Raw genomic sequence first — 17,303 nt, 5'->3', positions numbered from 1 at the left:
GCCCTCCCTCACTTAAATCAAAGTCAACTTCAAGTCATGTCACCATCTCCCTGATGTCATGGTTCTTTGGGAGAACAAAGGACAAAGAACATCACCAATCATCTTAGAGAATTGCCTAAAGCAAGGGCATCAAACACCGGCCAGCCAGTGCAGCCTGAACCAGATTAAAATGGAATTAGAAAATACTTAACAAAATGAACATACATACAATAAAACAATATTACATTTTAAAACTAATTCAATGTGAGGCCTGAAGAAATCCTTCAGTACAGATTAGTGGTCTTCTTTCTATTTGAGTCTGGCACTCCTGGCCTAAAGCATTGAGTTAAGTTGCCCACAATCATACAGTGAATATGTATCAAGATCGGATGGGTGGGACTTGAACCCAGATCTTCTTGCTCTGAGACCAAGTGTCTATCCATAGTATAATAATTTCAAATTTACAAGACAGTCAGGGTCATTGCTCTTATCTCAGACCCACATTTCTCTATTCTTAGGTTTTGGTGACACCACAGTTCCAAGACAGCATAGGTTCCAGTGTCTTAGAATACCAGGCATCCAATCTACACACAACAGATGGATCATTTCATTTACTCTATGATTACGGTACTGTGACTTTTTTCAGTGGAGACCCCAACCCTTCTTGGGCTTAGTAGCTTGGTCTCTGAAGTTGTTGTGATCAAAAAGTTTGCCTCCCTGCAAGTGAGCTGGTATCAATTAGGTTGCTCGTCCTCGACAGTAGACATTTTACCCATTGCCATGCCACTTTTGTGTTTTCAACTTGCCCAAGACCTGCCTAGCTGGCACAGACTTCACTTCCTCCAGGAGAATACATTTACCTATCCATCATTACTGAACAACTATTATATGTCTAAGAAACAAAGTATGGTACTTGCTTTGCCTCAGAGAATTTACAGTCCAGTTGGGGATATAGGACATACAAATGAGGGGAAATGGTCTTCTGTTTTGAGTTTTAAAGGTCAGATGAAGAATACAGACATTAAGTGCTATAAAACTTATCATTGTAGACTGTGCTAGTAGTGAAAAGAGTTCAGATTTGAACAGTTGGGCCTTGAAGAGGATGGATGGGATTTGGATTAGCAAAGAGGGATTAAGAAATATCATAGCAGGAAAAGAGCACAGGTAAGAATGTGCAAATTATGTTTAGGGAACTATCATACCAGTTTGGACATTTGTTGAACTGAAAACTGAATGGAGTTGACCAAGCTGAATTAAAAGTTTCTGATGAAGTAGTACCGGGATTAAAGTGTCTGGAACAGAACTGGAAGGGAAAGAGACAGAAGATTAGTAAGGCGACAGTCTAAATGATCCAAATGTGGAGGGTCTAAGCTAGGATTTGGTGCTGGTAATGAAATGGGAGGTTTCACCTCCCCATTGCAGGTGGCAAAGACAAGAGAAAAATGTCTTCTAATGAGAACACACTTGATAAGAAGAAACTCTCAGGGCAATGTTGGTTGGCCAATCTAACTCCTTCCTGGAAGCCAGCAGCCTTATGGGATTAGTCCTCTAGGCAGAAGTTCCCAAACTTTTTTGTTTCATGGTGTTCTGAGTGTCTCAGGAACTTTTGCCCAGCAATGAGGGCCAAATGACATAGTTCGTTAAGAAGTTGGGTCAAAAATGTTAACTGTCTTGTGGCGCCCTCGTGAGGATGCTCGATGCAGCGCCCCAGGAAGCTGTGGCCCAGAATTTGGAAACTGTGGCCCTGAAGCCTCAGGATTCCAGCAGTGTTTCTTTCTTTTTAATAACTTATTTTTTGTTTTCAACATTCACTTCCATGAGATTCAGAGTTTTAAATTTTCTCCCCCTTCCCAAGACAGGGTGCAACCTGATACAGGCTCTACTTATATGTTCATATGAAACATATTTTCACATTAGTCATCATGTAAAGAATTAGAAATAATGGAAGAAACCATGAGAAAAAAGAAACAACAAAAAAAAAACAAAAGGAAAAGAAAGCAAATAGTATGCTTCCATCTGTGTTCAGACTCCAAAGTTCTTTCTTTGGATGTGGACAGCATTTTCCCTCATTAGTCTTTTGGACTTGTCTTAGATCCTTGCATTTCTAGCAGTTTCTAAAAGCCTCTTTCTCACAGGCACGTGTTTGAAGCCCAGGCCATGGTATCATTCCCCATGTCACTTCAATCCTTGGATACATATCCTAGGAATGCACTGACTCCTTTTGTGATGTGGCCACCCTCAATTCTAGAAATCTTTGTAGCTGTATCTGATAGTTTCCCATGACGACCTAAGACTCCTGTGCTCCAAAATCCCTCTGTGACGGATTCTTTGGAGGGAATACCTCTTTACTAAAAATCTACAGGTGGCGATATAAGAGGTCCAATCCTTCCTTGTCCTTCACAGGGCAACCATAAAATGGTGAGGTGGATGGATCACAACACCACATGCAGTTTCTCATTCTCCCACTAACTCTCTGTGATTTTGGGCCAGTCTCTTTGAGCCTCGACATTTGATGTTTATTGCACAAAATAACCATTACTATCCAGTGAGGTTATTGGAGAGATCTAATGGGGGCAGCTAGGTGGGGAGATCTGGAGTCAAGAGAGATTCATCTTTCTGAGTTCAAGTCCAGGTTCAGACACTAACTGTGTGACCCTGGGCAAGTCACTTAACCCTGTTTGCCTCAGCTTCCTCACCTAAAAAAATGAGCTGGAAAAGGAAATGACAAACCACTTCAGTATCTTTGCAGAAAAAGCCCAAATGGGGTCAGACACGACTAAATAACAACAAAAATGATGATTAGAGGATGGACATGGAGGCAATTTGAAAATTATGAATTACTGACACCAAAGATGGTGAGGCTGAGGCTTTAGGCAGCCCCCTCAGTGGGGTCTTTCTGCCCTACTCCTTGAAACCCAAGGCAGGATAGGATTTTGATAACACCATGTAGGCAGGGCTCCAGTTCTGATTCTTCTGGGATTTTTTTGTCAATAGCAGTCTTTAAATAAAAACAAAACATTGTCACAGTGACTGTAATGTTGCTACACAAAACTCTGCAAAACTGATGCACTGTTTAGAGCAGGTCTCATGCCATGGCAGGAGCCTACTGGGAACCGTTTTTCACACATGACTGAATCACATGTCTGTACTCACAGATGACAGAGACACCAGGAAGGCCAAACTGAAGCTGAGTGTGATGGCTGAGGCCTAATCCACAACAAATGGGCTAAAAGACCCATAACTGCTCCTTCACAATAAAAAAAAAAACAACTATTTTCAAGAGTGAAGGAATATTTCTCTACATCTACATTAGGAAAGAAATGCAATCACTTTTAAAATATGACACATTATTTCCACTGTCCTAGCACACTGGGGACTCCTTGGTCTTCATAATACAAACACGCCTTTACCTCTATACTATACAAATGTGAGAGGGCTCTGAGAGAAGAAGCACTATAGCCACTAGCTTTGAAGTGCAAAAGTTTTGGATGGTGCAGTGGCTAAAGTGCTCAACCTGGTGTCAGGAAGACCCGTGTTAAGAACTGGCCTTACACACTAGATATGTGATCTTGAATGAGTCACTTCACCTTTATCTGCCTTAATTTTCTCATCTGTAAAATGTGGATAATAGCACCTACCTCTCAGGGTTGTCAGGAGAACGAAATTAGTTTATAAAGTGCTTTGTAAACACTAAAGCACTATATAAACAATTCTTGCTTTATGTAAATTTATATTACACAAATTCAACTTCACAGAAGGAATTCTGAAAGAAATGGGCATTCTAAAAAACACCTGTGTTAACTTGACTGTCCAGTACTGTGCTCTCCCTCTTTGCTCCTGCCCCTCAGCCTCAGATCCCTCTCACCAAACCAAACCAAACCATCCTTTCTGGTGAAAGCAGATAGACTGTCACCTCTGATCAGGGGCTTGGCTTGAGACCTGGCCTAGAGAGACTGACCTTTATCCCAATCTGGGCAGCCACCTGCCTTCTCCATTCTGCCTGGACCACCCCAGTGATTGTCACCAGCCTATCATGTGTCCTTGAACCATGCCCCGTCCCCTCTTCCACAGGCCTGGGGTGGGGGCCAAATTCACAACATGTAAAAATTGCTTTACATAGAGGTCTGCAGACCCTTCACTTAGTAGAGAACTCTCTGCACATACTAGTAAAAGGTCAGTTTCTGGAGTAGAAACCACACTTTGAGAAATTTAAAAACATTTTGCCTCCAGTTATCTCATTTGATCCTTACAGCCTACAGAGAAACAGCAGGGATAATTATCTCTACTATCACAGAACTTATAACTGAGCCATCAGGGGACCATCAGGCTTTTACTGCAGGCCACTATCCTTCCTCCTAAGTCAGTCCATTTTGGGGATTTTTGGACAACTCTAATTATTTAGTTTTTCTCTACATAAGCCTAAATTTACTTTCCTACTTCTATCCATAAACAATCTTGTCCTATGGGCCTAAAAGAACAAATATAATCCCTCTTCCATGTGAGGTCCCTCAAACTACCTTAAGACCATCCTGTTTTCTCTTCTTCAGGATAAACATCCTAGTTCCTTTAAGTGCTGCTTGGGTGGCATTAATTTAATGCCTTTCATTATTCTGGATGCCATCCTTTGGATGCTTTCTAATTTCCTTCCTAAAAGGTAGCATCCAGAGCTGCCCATTGTATTTCAAGTCTGGTTAAAACCAGGGCAGCAGTCGTAGTCCTGGACTCTGCTATTATCTTACTGTGGCCTAAAGTTGTATATGCTTTCTTGGATGCCCTATCTCTATCCTATCCTACAGCTCATGAATACCACTGCACCCACCCCCCATTTTTCTCAGGCAAACTATTATCTAGCCATGCTTTTCTATCTTGTACTTTTTTTTTAAAACTCAGGTCTAAGATTTTATATTAGTCCTTTCAAATTTCATATTATTAGATTCCACGGAATATCCTACTGTTATTTCAAAATTCTAACTTAAATCATCCTGCACGTAAGCTATCCCACCCAGCTTTGTGTTTAAGTCTTATGTTTAACAGTAAGCATGCATTTATACCTTTATCAAGTCATTAACAAAAACATTCAACAGCAGAATCAAGCAAACTCCCAGGCCACTCCACTGTTTACTCCAAGATGACATCAACTGACAAACGACTGCTCTTTCTTGTCCAGTCACTCAATCACCTCTGAATTCTCTTCAGTACCATTTTCTAGTCCACATCTCCACTTTTTCCTTTGATACCACAAGTGATTGGCAAAAGCTTTGCTGTGACACTAGTATTATTCATACAGCTTTACTCTGATCCACCTAAATCTTGCCCCCTCCCTTCCCTACTCTTCCCAAAAGGAAAAGTTTGCCTGTTCTAAAAATCATCCTGGCTATTGATCTTTGCCTTCTTTCCTAAATCTTTCTTTATATTTTAGAAGTTTCAATAACTGAAGACAGGTCACGGGCCTATCTACACTTTGCAGATCCTAGTCTCTTCCTAGTTTTCTAAAATTAGTACCATACTTACCCTTCTCTAATCTGCAGCATTGTCTATCTCCTCAGCCCTTCAAAGATCAGCACCTCAATCATTCCATTTTCCAGGTCTTTCAATAACTACAATGTAGATCACTGGGGTTAACGGACATGACGCAAAGGCAGCCAAGTCCTCTCTTGCTATCTCCTTTATCTTAGTTATTCTCAATTAGAAACTGCTATAATTGTTATTGTAGTAGTGTAATTATAGTAATTAGTAATTATTATAAAGGATAGCCTTTACAAAAATCATTCTACTTGGCAAATCATACAGAAGCAAAAATCAGATGAGAAGAACAGCTCTACCTTCTTCTCACGGCCAGTTTTGTCAGATCAGTCATCTCTCTGAAGCACAGTTGCCATTTCTACTTTGATCTTTCCTCCAGTCCATTTTTGTGACGCTTAGTTGCAAAGGATTAAACCTTTTACAGATGAAGAAACTTGAGGCAGAGAGGTGAAGTGAGTTGTCCAGGGCATACAGGTGGGAGTTAATGCAGAACTATTTCTACTACACCTCCCCCCCCCCCCCCCCCCGGTGCCCTTAACATCACAAATAGGGCTTGAAAGCCTAATACAAGGTAGGAGAGTTTGAAAGCTATGTATCTGTACAACAGAAATACAGAACAGTCAGCCAGCTAAGAAAAGTCAACTTTTAATTATAACCAGTGTTGCCAAGCAAAAATCAAATGGAGGTTAACATGATACAATTCTTCTAAAAAGAAAACCGAAATTGCTCTTCTGCCCTCCAAACTACAGTGGGATCAAGGAGGGACCAGACCCAACTGATCCCTTTGGATTCCCAGGGGTTCACTCCATGGAGTATCTCCCAGAATACACAATGGGGGGTGTTGGGAGGACCAAGGGATTCAAAATGGGCTGGTGTTCTGATTTTCCCATCAATCAACAGGAACACTCTCCATAGGCAAGACTCAGAAAAACTGTCAGGGATTTTTCTGATACCAGAGGCTCGAAGGTTACCCAAAATAATCTAACCCTCTGGCTAATAAGAGGACAGAAGAGAAGCCTATAGGATTTCTAGGATAACATTGAAATAGGACTGCCTGGGGATACTCTGTATCTGCTCCCCTCAAAAAGGATAGTTCTTTTAGAGAGGAAGACAGTGCCAAATGTCATCTAGAAATGTGGGTCCTGGGGATGGAGTAGGCAGATGTTGCAATGTCTTTCCATCAGTCTAGCTCCCATCCCTGCTAGCTAGTTTGCCATTCTAGTCCTGGCTAAATGCTAGCTGGAATCCCTGATACCAAGAGCAAAAGTTTAAAAAAATATATATGTGCAATGGGAAACAATTAAAAATGCCCCATAATCTCAGCAACATAATAGTCACATATATATATACATATGTATAAAAAAATAAAAAAACAAACCAAAAAAGGCCCAATCTTATGTGTGACCTTAGAATACTCGGTCAAACTCTGTCTGATTAGTGGCTGCTGGATTTCGGCTCTGATTGGCTGGCTGTTGGGGCATGTGCCCACCACCTCTCCGTCGGGGTGGAGCCAGGTACTCAAACATAGAAGTGCTGTGAGTGGAGAGCATATTCTTGAGGTCCGAGGGCATGGGGTCTGACCAGAAGAAGTCATGGTTGAGAGCATCATCACTGTCAATACGCTGGGTGGGGTCCAGCACTAGCAGTTTGTCAATCAGGTCCAGTGCATAAGGGTCCTTGACGTAGGCTTTGAGCCGCTCTTTTACCTTCCGTTTCTGTCCTTTAGGCAGGTCCAGTTTCTCATACAGTTCATATTTATCCACATTGGGCCACACCTACAAGGGAGAGAAGAGCTCTTGTATGGCCATCTTGGGGGAAGGGGGCTTTTATGTGTCAATTTGGTTGAGTTAGTTAGCCAGGCCAACAAGATAAATGGGCCAAAACCAAGAATTTTAATCCAGTTTTCTTCAACTAAACTATGAAGTCATTTTGTCATCTATGTCCCTCACCAAGGAGAAAGCTTGTCCTCCTAGTAGTAACAAGAGCTATGGGCCTGAGACCCCACAGCACAGAGGGCAAGTAAACTGTGAGCTCTAGGGGAGCTTTTCTGTCACCTGCTACAACCCTTTCTTCTTGGGTTCCTCATGTTCTAAAAAGGCGAGTCTTTCCAATTTTCCACATCTAGCATCCTGCACAGAGCCATGCGCAATCAAGTTCTTAATATAATAGTTAAATGTGCTTATTTTTAGCGATCACTGACATTAGCAAAGCATGGTGAAAATTTGGAAGATTGGCAAAAAAATTTTTTGTGTTCTAACTTATGTTCTAATTAAGTAGACTTCACCTACTAGTGAACCCACTACTTGGTAATCAGGGTGGAATGGTAGCAGGTTTCATCCATGTGCACTTTTGCCCACAAAAGCTACTGAGACACAGAATGTGTCCCAAAGGTTGGAGATGGGAGTACAGCTGTAACATCTGCATTTTTAGGTGACTGATGTTCCAGTACTCAGCAAAAAGGTAGCAGTCATAAAATGACAGAAGACCAACACCAAAAGACTATGGGGTTTGTGAGAAAGAAACTTACCTCTGGGGTAATGGAGCCACAGAGCTGACTGATAAGGGTCAGCTGGTGCTGCTCTGTGTTACCCTGCATAATAGGGCTACGAGTCCACATCTCTGCCATGATGCAGCCTCCACCCCAAAGGTCTATTGGGGGGCCATAGTCACGCTCCCCTATGGACAAGAGCAAAAGAGGCAATTGTAGTTATGGAGCTTATTCCATCAGAAACCCCTCAGCTCTCATGCAGACCTCCTGGGAAAAGAGAAAGACAGATGGACTGGATCAGTTTTCTAGTCTGTCCCTTCAATGCAACTAGTCTTCTTGCTCCACTTTCGTGAGGCAACAAGGTGGCACAGTAGGTTGTGTTGGAATTGGATTCAGGAAGAACTGAGTCTAAATCCTGGGTAGATATTTATTAGCAACAGGACTCTGAGTAAATCACCCTCAGCTTCAGTTTCCTCATCTGTAAAATGGGGATAATAACAACACCTACCTCACAGGGGTGGTGAGGATCAAATGAGGTAACATATATAAAGTACTTTGCAAACTTTAAGGCACTATAGTTGGTTATGTCTGACCTCATTTTACAGAAGAGGAAACCTAGATGAGTGACCTGCTCAAGATCACAGAGGTAGTCTGTAGAACAGTCAGCACTAGAACTAGATTCTCATTGCTCTTCCCATTATACCACAGCTTCTAGGACTATAGGAAAGAGTGCTCTCAGATACCAAACCCCATGTCATCTGTTCCACATCATCACCAAGTCACTTCACCACCCCCCACCCACCTCACCCTAGCATCCCCATACATCTACACCTGACAGGGCCATACCAAGCAGCAACTCTGGGGGCCGGTACCAGAGGGTCACCACTCTGTTAGTGTAGCGGTTTGGTTGGCTGTTCTTGGCCAGACTGAAAGCCCGGGCCAAACCAAAGTCAGCCAACTTCAGGACACCATCCCGAGTGATGAGCACATTAGCAGCTTTCATGTCTCGATGCAAAATCTGTTAAAAACACACACAGACACAGATACACAGACACACATACTCACAACATACACACACATTAGTGCCTGAATGTGCCCTTTGGTTTGTGTCCAGTGGACATGGACTCACAAAGGACATCAAGGTACAAGACTGAAGCCTTAGGAAGCCTTTGGTCCACATTCTGCCATCTGAGGCAGCAACTCCCCTAGTTTAGGCACACAATCACTCTTCTCCAAACTCCTATGGAAATTTGAATTCCACTCTCCTCCTTACCTCCTTAAAATCATAGTCCCAGAAAAATGCCTGGCCTTGTGAAAAAATGGACATTTTAATGGAAGGTGGTAGTAGTGAGATTTCTGGGTGAAACCAATGGACTTTTTGAAATTAGAATCACCATAAACTCACAGGCTATTTGCTTATATAGTCATCACTCGCTTAAAAAGCATTTCTCCTTTTATACAAATTCTAACTATCCTTCAAGGCCAGGATCAAATCCAAACTCTTCTCCACTAGGCCTTTCACAATTACCCCAGTCCATATGAAGAACTCTCATAGAGAGCACTTACTAGGTTATCACTCACTTGGATTTTCACTCCAACCCAAGGCAGTCTCTGCCATCCTCTTTGCCTTTACCACCATTCTCCTGGACTGTCACAAGATCTTCCTAATTGGTGTTCCTGCTTCAAGTCTCTTCCCCTCTCCAATACATCCCCTACATAGCTGTCTAAGTGATTTCCCTAAATAACAAGTCTGCCAAGGTAATCCCACTACTCTCTAAAGTCTCAAGTCTCCCTACACCTCCAAGATCAAATATAAACACTTCAGGCTGGCATTTCGAGCTCTCCCCAAACCTGGCCCCCTCCTACTCCTCTGGCTTTATTATACACTATTTCCCCTCACATACTCTTAACTGCTCTCACATACAACACTCTCTCCCATGGTGGCACCTCTGCACTGACTGTACCTTGTGCCTGAAGGCTCTCCCTCCTCACCTTCTTACATGTCTCCTTCTATATAAAATCTATCCTCATCCCCTTAGTTTCTAGTACGTTCCCCACCAAAACCTCTGCATTCAGTTAGCATATACTCTGAAAAAAGGGGAAGACCTTTCTTGTGTCACAGACCTCCGACAATCTGATGAAATCTACAGATCCCTTCTCAGAATGTTTTTAAATGTATAAAACACACAAGATCATAAAGGAAACCAACACAGACATAAAGTTAAAGGACATCGTTATATGCTGTTATCTCCCTGGAGAGAATGGAAGTTCACTGAAATATCTACACCCTTGCCCTCCACTTTCTAGCATTTAAGAAGCGCTCATAAATTGGGGCCTCCCAACAATCCCAGTGAGCCCTTCAACATTTCATGACTGGACTGCTGCACCAGCCTCTCAACTGGTCTCTCCTGCTGCAAATCATCTTGAACTCGATGACAGAATACTCTTCCTAAACCCTGCATTTGACACCTCCTTGACACTGAACAACTACCTCAATCTAACATTTAAGGATCTCCACAACAATCTGATTCTACCCAACAACAACCTTATCTCCTTCTGTTTACCTACAAGTTCCCTCTAAAGAAAGGTTCAAGGCATAAAAGTGGCTCATTCCTTACCTTCCCTCACAGCACAGGTATTCCCACCCCTACTTTTGGTTCCAGCATTTCATGTCCCACCCCTACCCCAATTCTTCCTGGCCTCTTTAAGGGCTGTTTGGCTTACCTTGTTCCGATGAATGTAGTAGAGACCATTGAGCAGCATTTGCATCACCTTCTTGATCTCCGACAGAGTGAACTTGACATGGGCATTGCTCAGCAGCCCAGCAAGGTCGTGTTCGCAGAAATCAAACACCAGGTAGATGCTGCCTTTGCAGCGGTTGTAGGGAGAGGCTAAGATGGGATGAGAGACAGAAGGGTCAAAACCCAGAACCTTCTTTCCCATAACCAGTCTTAAGAGGAACTGTCAGGTAAATCCCTACCAACCCCAGCAGTGATATCCAAAGGGTTGACCATGCTGACTGGGGGGCACCAGGTATGTAAGTCCAATAAGAATTTACCACCATGGACATGTTTGGTGCAAGAGAAACACAATAAACAAATGAATAAAAATCAAGAAAAACAGTATCTGGGAGAGGAAATAGCCAGCACCCAAAGGAAGAAAAGTTCAGACCAGTACTCAGGATAGAACATGATCAGGATTTTATGATTTATTAGTTTCCAAAAATGGAGACAAAGAGGTAGGAACAAACCTTAAACTACAAGAAGATAGAAACACAAGTTACCTTTGGTCCTACAAATCTCAATTAGGTTAACCACATTTTCATGTTTGAGAAGCTGGAGAATCTTGATTTCCCTTAAGGCGGTGATGGGAAACTGGGCAGGAAAAGAGACAGGCAAAAATGAAGAACCAAGGTAACATAACTTAGGGCAGCTGGATTTCAATCCATCCTCCATACAGAAGCCAAAATGATTTATTTCTCAAATACACATCTAACAGTATCATCTCCTTACTCAAAAAGCTTTAGTGTCTCTATTGTCATGAGGATAAAATACAAGTTCTTCTATTTAGCATTTAAAACCCTTCACAATCTAACTCCAACCTATATTTTGAGACTGATTTCACATTATTCCTTTTCCAGGAAAACTGGCTTCTTTATTTTTCCATCTACATAACATTCCATTTCCCACCTCCACATCTTCAGTTGGTAGAAAGCTAGCCCTCCTCACATATACCTCTTGGAATTGCAAGATTCCTTCAAGGTTCAACTCAAGTACCATCTCCTATGTAAGCAGGAGATTGACTTTCCAACTCAAGTACCATCTCCTATGTAAGCAGGAGATAGACTTTCCAAATGAATAAATGGGGAGACAGGAGAGGAAAAAAAAACACCAAGATTTTTTATCCTACCATCTGACTAGACTAGAGGTGTAGTTTCTGCAAAGCTCTTCTATCCCTACACAAAACTTTTAGAAACCTAGAATGAATCTGAATTAGGGGAAAGATCTTTAGAAGTCACTTGACATCCAGTACCATCTCTGTGTAACCTTGAGCAATCTTCTTTTGGTCTCAGTTTCCTTATTTCTAAAACGAGGGAGCTGATATCTAAGACTGTTTCCAGCAAATAAATGTTAAGATTCTAGATCTGTGTTTTCAGAAGCTCAAAATCAAACATACATCTGGACTAAAATTGGAAAATGAAATCTGGGGAATTATGGAATTCATAAATATTCTAGAAAATTTGGCTTCAAAGTGCCAGCCAAACATGACAAAGTACTTACAAGGCTCTACTCTTTTGACTCTAAACACTCTTTACCAAATGGAGCCAAACATCTCAACTCAACCATTTCAATACTGATGAACTCAAACGTTTTCCTGGTGTCCAATTTAACAAATAATGAATCACCCATAACCACCCCTTGTTGTTAAGAACCCTGCGCTGTGGTCAAGATAAAAAGTTTAGACAATCTAGTAGTTCACTGCTTCATCCTTCCACCTCATCTATTAACAGGGCTAGAATGATTTCTTTGTGATTAAACAGATAATGGATAAAAGTTTCTTGACAATAATTTCCTTCTGGATAGTGACAATACAAACACAGGTGCTCACCCTTCTATTTGTGAACTTCTATAAAGGAAACCATGACATATCTGAATGCTTGCTGATAAAAGTTCTGAATCACTCCTTCTTGGGATTGACAACCTAGTTTCTTGCTAGCCAAATTCACTCTTCACAAGCTTTTTATATAAGTCTTAACAAATGGAGAGGGAATGAAATTTTTCCTGGAGGGGCCAATATTCATTTGTCAATATAATTAAAGCATCAGAATTCTTGCCCTACCTACCACACCCTCACTCCAAATCTTTTTAAGGGGTGGGAGTTGAGGAGTATCAACTGAAAGGGGAATAAGAGAGTAGAGTAAGAGAGTCCACTGATAAGTGTGGACTCTGGTGGAGCAGGTTCACAGATTGTTAGGACCAGAAAAAGTTAACAAGGTATTTAACAGAATCAAGTGAACTTTGAGGTGTTAATCAGGATTAGAGGCATAGATAGGAACAATCAGGTATGTAGTTAGAAGGAACTGTGAAGTAAGTCTACATGACCTCAGTCCTACAAGTCTCAAAAATAAAAAGTCAACAGCAACACTCCTGGCTGACTTAAGGTTTTCCATAGATAGTAATCACAGACAACAGGCTGAACACACTGAGAGGACAATGGGGCCAGGGTTTCACAGGCCCCTTCAGCTCAGGAACCAGACTCCATTCACTTACCCCTTCCTTTTCATTTTCCATCAGCACTTTCTTCAGGGCCACCTTCTTGCCAGTTTGTCGATGTTTGGCCTTGAAGACTTCACTGCAAGCCAAGTGATGGCACGTTTGTTTACCCAGGCTCTTTTTCTGCCCAGCACCCTCCTCCCAGAATTTATCAGAAATGGCAATTACCCTTTATCCCAGGTTCTTACATCAATACTAGAGTTGGAAAAAGCTTGGAAGTTATTTACTCTAAAAACCTCTCACTATACAGATAAGGAAACTGAATGGGGGGGGGAGAGGAAAGTATGTGTGCCCAAGATCACATTATAAATTAGTGGTCTGAATCCCAAGCCCTTCAGCTTGCCACCAAACCATACCCTTACTTTAATTGAAAAATACAAACAAAAGCCTGTCTGCAAAAAGATTCACCTTCAGATCTACTCCCATCTTGAAAGTCCCTTACTTTCCAACCTTTCCAGCGCCTCCTTTGTTCAGCTCCTCCCCCGCAAACTGAAGCCCCTTCACCGTCTCTGGGGATTTCCCCTACCTGCCTCTTATCTCTCTACGACCTGAACCTCCTTACCTCCAAAGCGCTTCTGGCCAGGCTGCCCTAACCTCCAGGGTTCCCGGCAGACTCACCCCTGGGGCCGGACCTCAAGTCCTCCAGCCTCCCTTTGTCGGACAGCCTCGAGGCCCCAGCCCCAAGAGCCCCCCTCAGCCTCGAGATCCCCGCCACAAGGGCTCCGCCTCCAGCCCCAGGCTCTAGAGTCAGGCTGTTAACTTTCCAGACTCGGGTCCCCTTCCCAGCGGGCGGTCGCCCCTCGGCCTCCTGGCCTCGGACCCGCGGCTTCGCTCAGGCCTCGCCCTTAACCCTCCCCAGCGTCCCGCGGGCTGTCCCGTTCTGGTCCCGGCCCCGGCCCCCCGGCCCGGCCGGCCCCTGAGGGTCCCTTTCGGTCTGAGGCCTCGGGAGGCCCCCGGTACCCCCCTCCCTGGCCCGGCCAGGCCAGTCCCGGCGCTCACCCGAAGGTGCCCTGGCCGATCTTGGCCAGCTTCTCGTACTTGGACACTTCGTCGCAGAAGGGGCATTCCACCGTGTCGTACTGCTTGGCCATGGCGGCCTCGCCGGTGCCTCCCGCCGCCCCGCTGGCGGCCCCCGCTGCCCCCGGCCCGGGTCCCGCTGCAGCTGCCGCCGCCGCCGCCGCCGCCGCTGCTACCGCCGCCGCCGCCGCCGCGCCCCCCACGCTCCAGCCCCCTCCTCGGCCCCGCCACTTCCGCCTCCCGGGCCACTTCCGGCCCCGAGGTGCCGGCCCCGCCTCTTCCGCCCTGCGGCCGCCGCCGGGACCCCTGGGACTTGTAGTTCCCGGGAGGACGGGGGCTGCTGGGGCTGTAGAGCCGCCACCGCCGCCAACGCCGCCACCGCCGCCGCCAACACTACCAACACCTCCGGGGCCGGGAAGGCGGGGCCCCGGGATGGGGGCGGGGGCGCGGGGCGGCCCGTCCCGTTGCATTGGCCCGGCAGCTAGCCCGCGGAGCTGCTCCGGAGCGGATCCCGGGCGAGCCGCAGTCTCCTCCTCCTCCTTCTCGGCTCCGGCTTCTCCGACGCCGCCGCCGCCGCGGGGCTGGGGGCGGGGAGGGGAGGGCGGGGGGAGCCGCCCCCGGGAACCGGAGCGAGAGCCGGGCCAGGGGACGCTCGCTCCTCTCCTCCTCCTCTCCCAGGCCCGGGCTGGGGCAGGAAGGGAAGGAGAGACTGAGACAGGAGGAGGAGAGGACACCGAGACGGGGTGGGGGCGATGAGGGGAGCCTGGAGGGGAGGGGCTGGGGGCGCGTTATAAAGGGGGGGGTAGGGAGGTGCCGCCCGTTCTCGCCCGCCTACTCCGCGGGCGCACCTGCCGCGACTCCGCCCCGGACCCGGACTCGGACCCGCCCGCTGGGGTGGGGGGAGTGGGGGTTCACGGTACGTCACCAGCCCCAGCCGCGGCCCCTCCCCCCTGGGGGGTCCCGTCCCCACCTCCCCTCGCCCCCGTAAGTGCCGGGGAGAGGAAAGCGAAGAGTGACGTGTGGGCCCAGGAGCCCGGACGCCTGGGAGTCTGCAATCGAGCCCTCGGTTCAGTGCGTCCCGTTTGCCGCCCGGCCGTGCCTCAGTTTCCCTTTCTGCACCCTAGGCCAGGGCACCAGGGGCGCCCCCGGGTCTTAGCCGTCGTGGGGACCGCGAGCAAGCGGAGCCCTTCCCTTCCCGCTCCCCCCACCCCTCGGGCTCCGAGTTGGGAGAACGGCCGAGAGGCGCACGGAGGAGGCGCGGAGTGAGCGGGGGCCGAGCCGGGGGGCGGGAGCCGCCTTCCCCCCGCCGGCCCCCCGGTTCCCTTGGTTGACATGGCAACCTATCGCCGCCAGGGGGAGCTGCGAGACCAGAGGAGCGGAAGGAGGGCGGGATCGGCGGGGGAGGCCTGTTGGGGGCCGGTGGGCAGAGCCCTGGGGGTTGGGGGGTTCTTTCCTTCTTCCCTCGGGCCTCAAAGACCCGGGAGAGCCGAGGGCCAGCTCGCCCTCCTCCTTCTCTGGGTGCATGGGGAGCGGAGGGAGACACGCTCTGCCTGGGCCGCCTCAGTTTCCCCCAGGGCAGGGCGTTCACTTCGCAAACTCACCATGTCCAAAACTGACCTCCTCACTGTCCTTCCAAACGGACTCAGCCGTCAGACTTGGCCGTCCAGGTCACATCGTTCGGGGGGACGAGCTCCTCGGGCCGGACCTAGGCTGGGGACGGTTGGCATTAGCAACAATGAATGCCGCGGAGACCTGCGCTTTCCCCACGTGTGCGCCGCTGTGGGGGGCACCTCCTGCTGGGAAAGCTCCCTCCGGGGCACTGGCTGGCTCAGCCACCAACTCGGCCCTGGCCGGAGAGCCGGGAGGGAGGGCTGGAGCCGAAACGCCTGCTCAGTACCTCAGCCACCTCCACCACACAGTGTAAACCAAGTCTCCCGTGTCAGGGGACGGTGTGTGCCCTCCGCTGGCCAAGACCTTGATCCCTCACCCGAGGTGACTCCCCTGGGAGCCCTTCCATAAACTGTCTACACTTGTTCTTCCTACTGCTTCTGATCATGAATTACAAGAAACAATAGCTCACGTTTGTCTACAAACAGCTTCCCACCACTCCGTGAAGTCAGTGGTGCATGCACTAAACCCCCACTTTGCAGGTGAGGAAAGGTCTCAGGAGCAAAGGGGCTTGCCTATGCTCGTGCAGTTAGTAGGGGAAGACACTAAGCCTGGAACCCAGGCGTGTCTGGTCATCAAAGCATGCCCAGTCTCCTTTGAAGTAGCCTTTTGATTCCTTCTTCCCTCCCTAATCTCCTACTCCCACCAGCTCGGGCATTCCCTCTCCGCACCCTGATCTGGGGCTGTCATTCTGCTCTCCTGGCCTTTCAGAAAGAGTCAAGGAGATTAGCAAGGAACTCAAGCTTCCTGATCCCTAGCCATCTTTGCTTTTCACCTAGATTATTACAACAATCTCCTTCCTGGCCTTCCTCTCTATTCTCACTCTGTCCTGTTCTTACAAAGGCTATTAGAATAACCTCTTTGAAACTATGTCATTTCCCTGTTGGAGAACACAAAATGGCTTCCACAACTGCTTCCAGCATTAAATCCCAAGTCCTTAGCCTAGTGCTCTCTGCCATACCTCTCCAACCTTGCCTCCAATATTGCTTCACCCCATCTCTCCAACCCTCCGCTACCCTCCATGAATTCTCCAAGAGGACTGGTTTCCCCACTATGCCTGGGGAACACCTCTAGAACTTTCCTGTTTCTTTGCCCCCCCCCTTTTTATTTGCTGGCAGCTTCTCTCCTACTTGGAGAGCAGAACCTGGCACATCCTACAGAGGCAATGAAATTCAATTCAAGGAGCATTTATTAAGTACTTACTATGTTCTAGGCGCTGGGAAAGGATAGAGTGGGGGCACAGATAAAAATGAAAGACTCACCTTCCAAGAACTTACACTTTTAAGGGGAGCAGAAAACATATAAATAGAAACTTAAATACAAAATAGATGCAAAATCATTCCTAGGTAGAGGGC

The 17,303-nt window shown here is 46.6% G+C and overlaps 1 protein-coding gene across 2 annotated transcripts; it reads right to left on the bottom strand.

The window, feature by feature from the left end:
- Positions 1–6,131: 6,131 nt before the first annotated feature.
- CDK9 (cyclin dependent kinase 9) lies at positions 6,132–16,335 on the bottom strand. 2 transcript variants are annotated; one of them, XM_072632524.1, is made up of 8 exons: positions 15,251–16,335; positions 14,263–14,965; positions 13,261–13,342; positions 11,274–11,364; positions 10,715–10,881; positions 8,837–9,008; positions 8,030–8,178; positions 6,132–7,277 (listed from the first exon to the last, which is right to left on the bottom strand). In XM_072632524.1, the coding sequence occupies exons 2-8, from the start codon at positions 14,748–14,750 to the stop codon at positions 6,909–6,911; spliced, it is 1,518 nt and encodes a 505-aa protein (XP_072488625.1). In that variant the 5' UTR covers positions 14,751–14,965; positions 15,251–16,335; the 3' UTR covers positions 6,132–6,908. The 2 variants fall into 2 exon arrangements, with proteins under 2 accessions (XP_072488625.1, XP_072488626.1); XM_072632525.1 differs by having other exon boundaries at positions 15,882–16,335.
- Positions 16,336–17,303: the final 968 nt, after the last annotated feature.

Source organism: Notamacropus eugenii, chromosome 1, assembly GCF_028372415.1.
Source record: "Notamacropus eugenii isolate mMacEug1 chromosome 1, mMacEug1.pri_v2, whole genome shotgun sequence".
Lineage (NCBI taxonomy): Eukaryota > Metazoa > Chordata > Mammalia > Diprotodontia > Macropodidae > Notamacropus > Notamacropus eugenii.
The sequence above is the reverse complement of the archived record's forward strand: the minus strand, read 5'-3'. Positions and strand labels throughout refer to the sequence as shown.

Bases quoted from the DNA above. Each gene is read 5' to 3' on its own strand.
- CDK9 (XM_072632524.1), bottom strand. From the start codon at position 14,750: ATGCAACGGGACGGGCCGCCCCGCGCCCCCGCCCCCATCCCGGGGCCC. The intron at 10,882-11,273 runs GTAACTTGTGTT...ATCCCATCTTAG, and splicing joins TGAGATTTGTAGGACCAAAG to CCTCTCCCTACAACCGCTGC. The intron at 9,009-10,714 runs GTAAGCCAAACA...TGTTTTTAACAG, and splicing joins ACTACATTCATCGGAACAAG to ATTTTGCATCGAGACATGAA.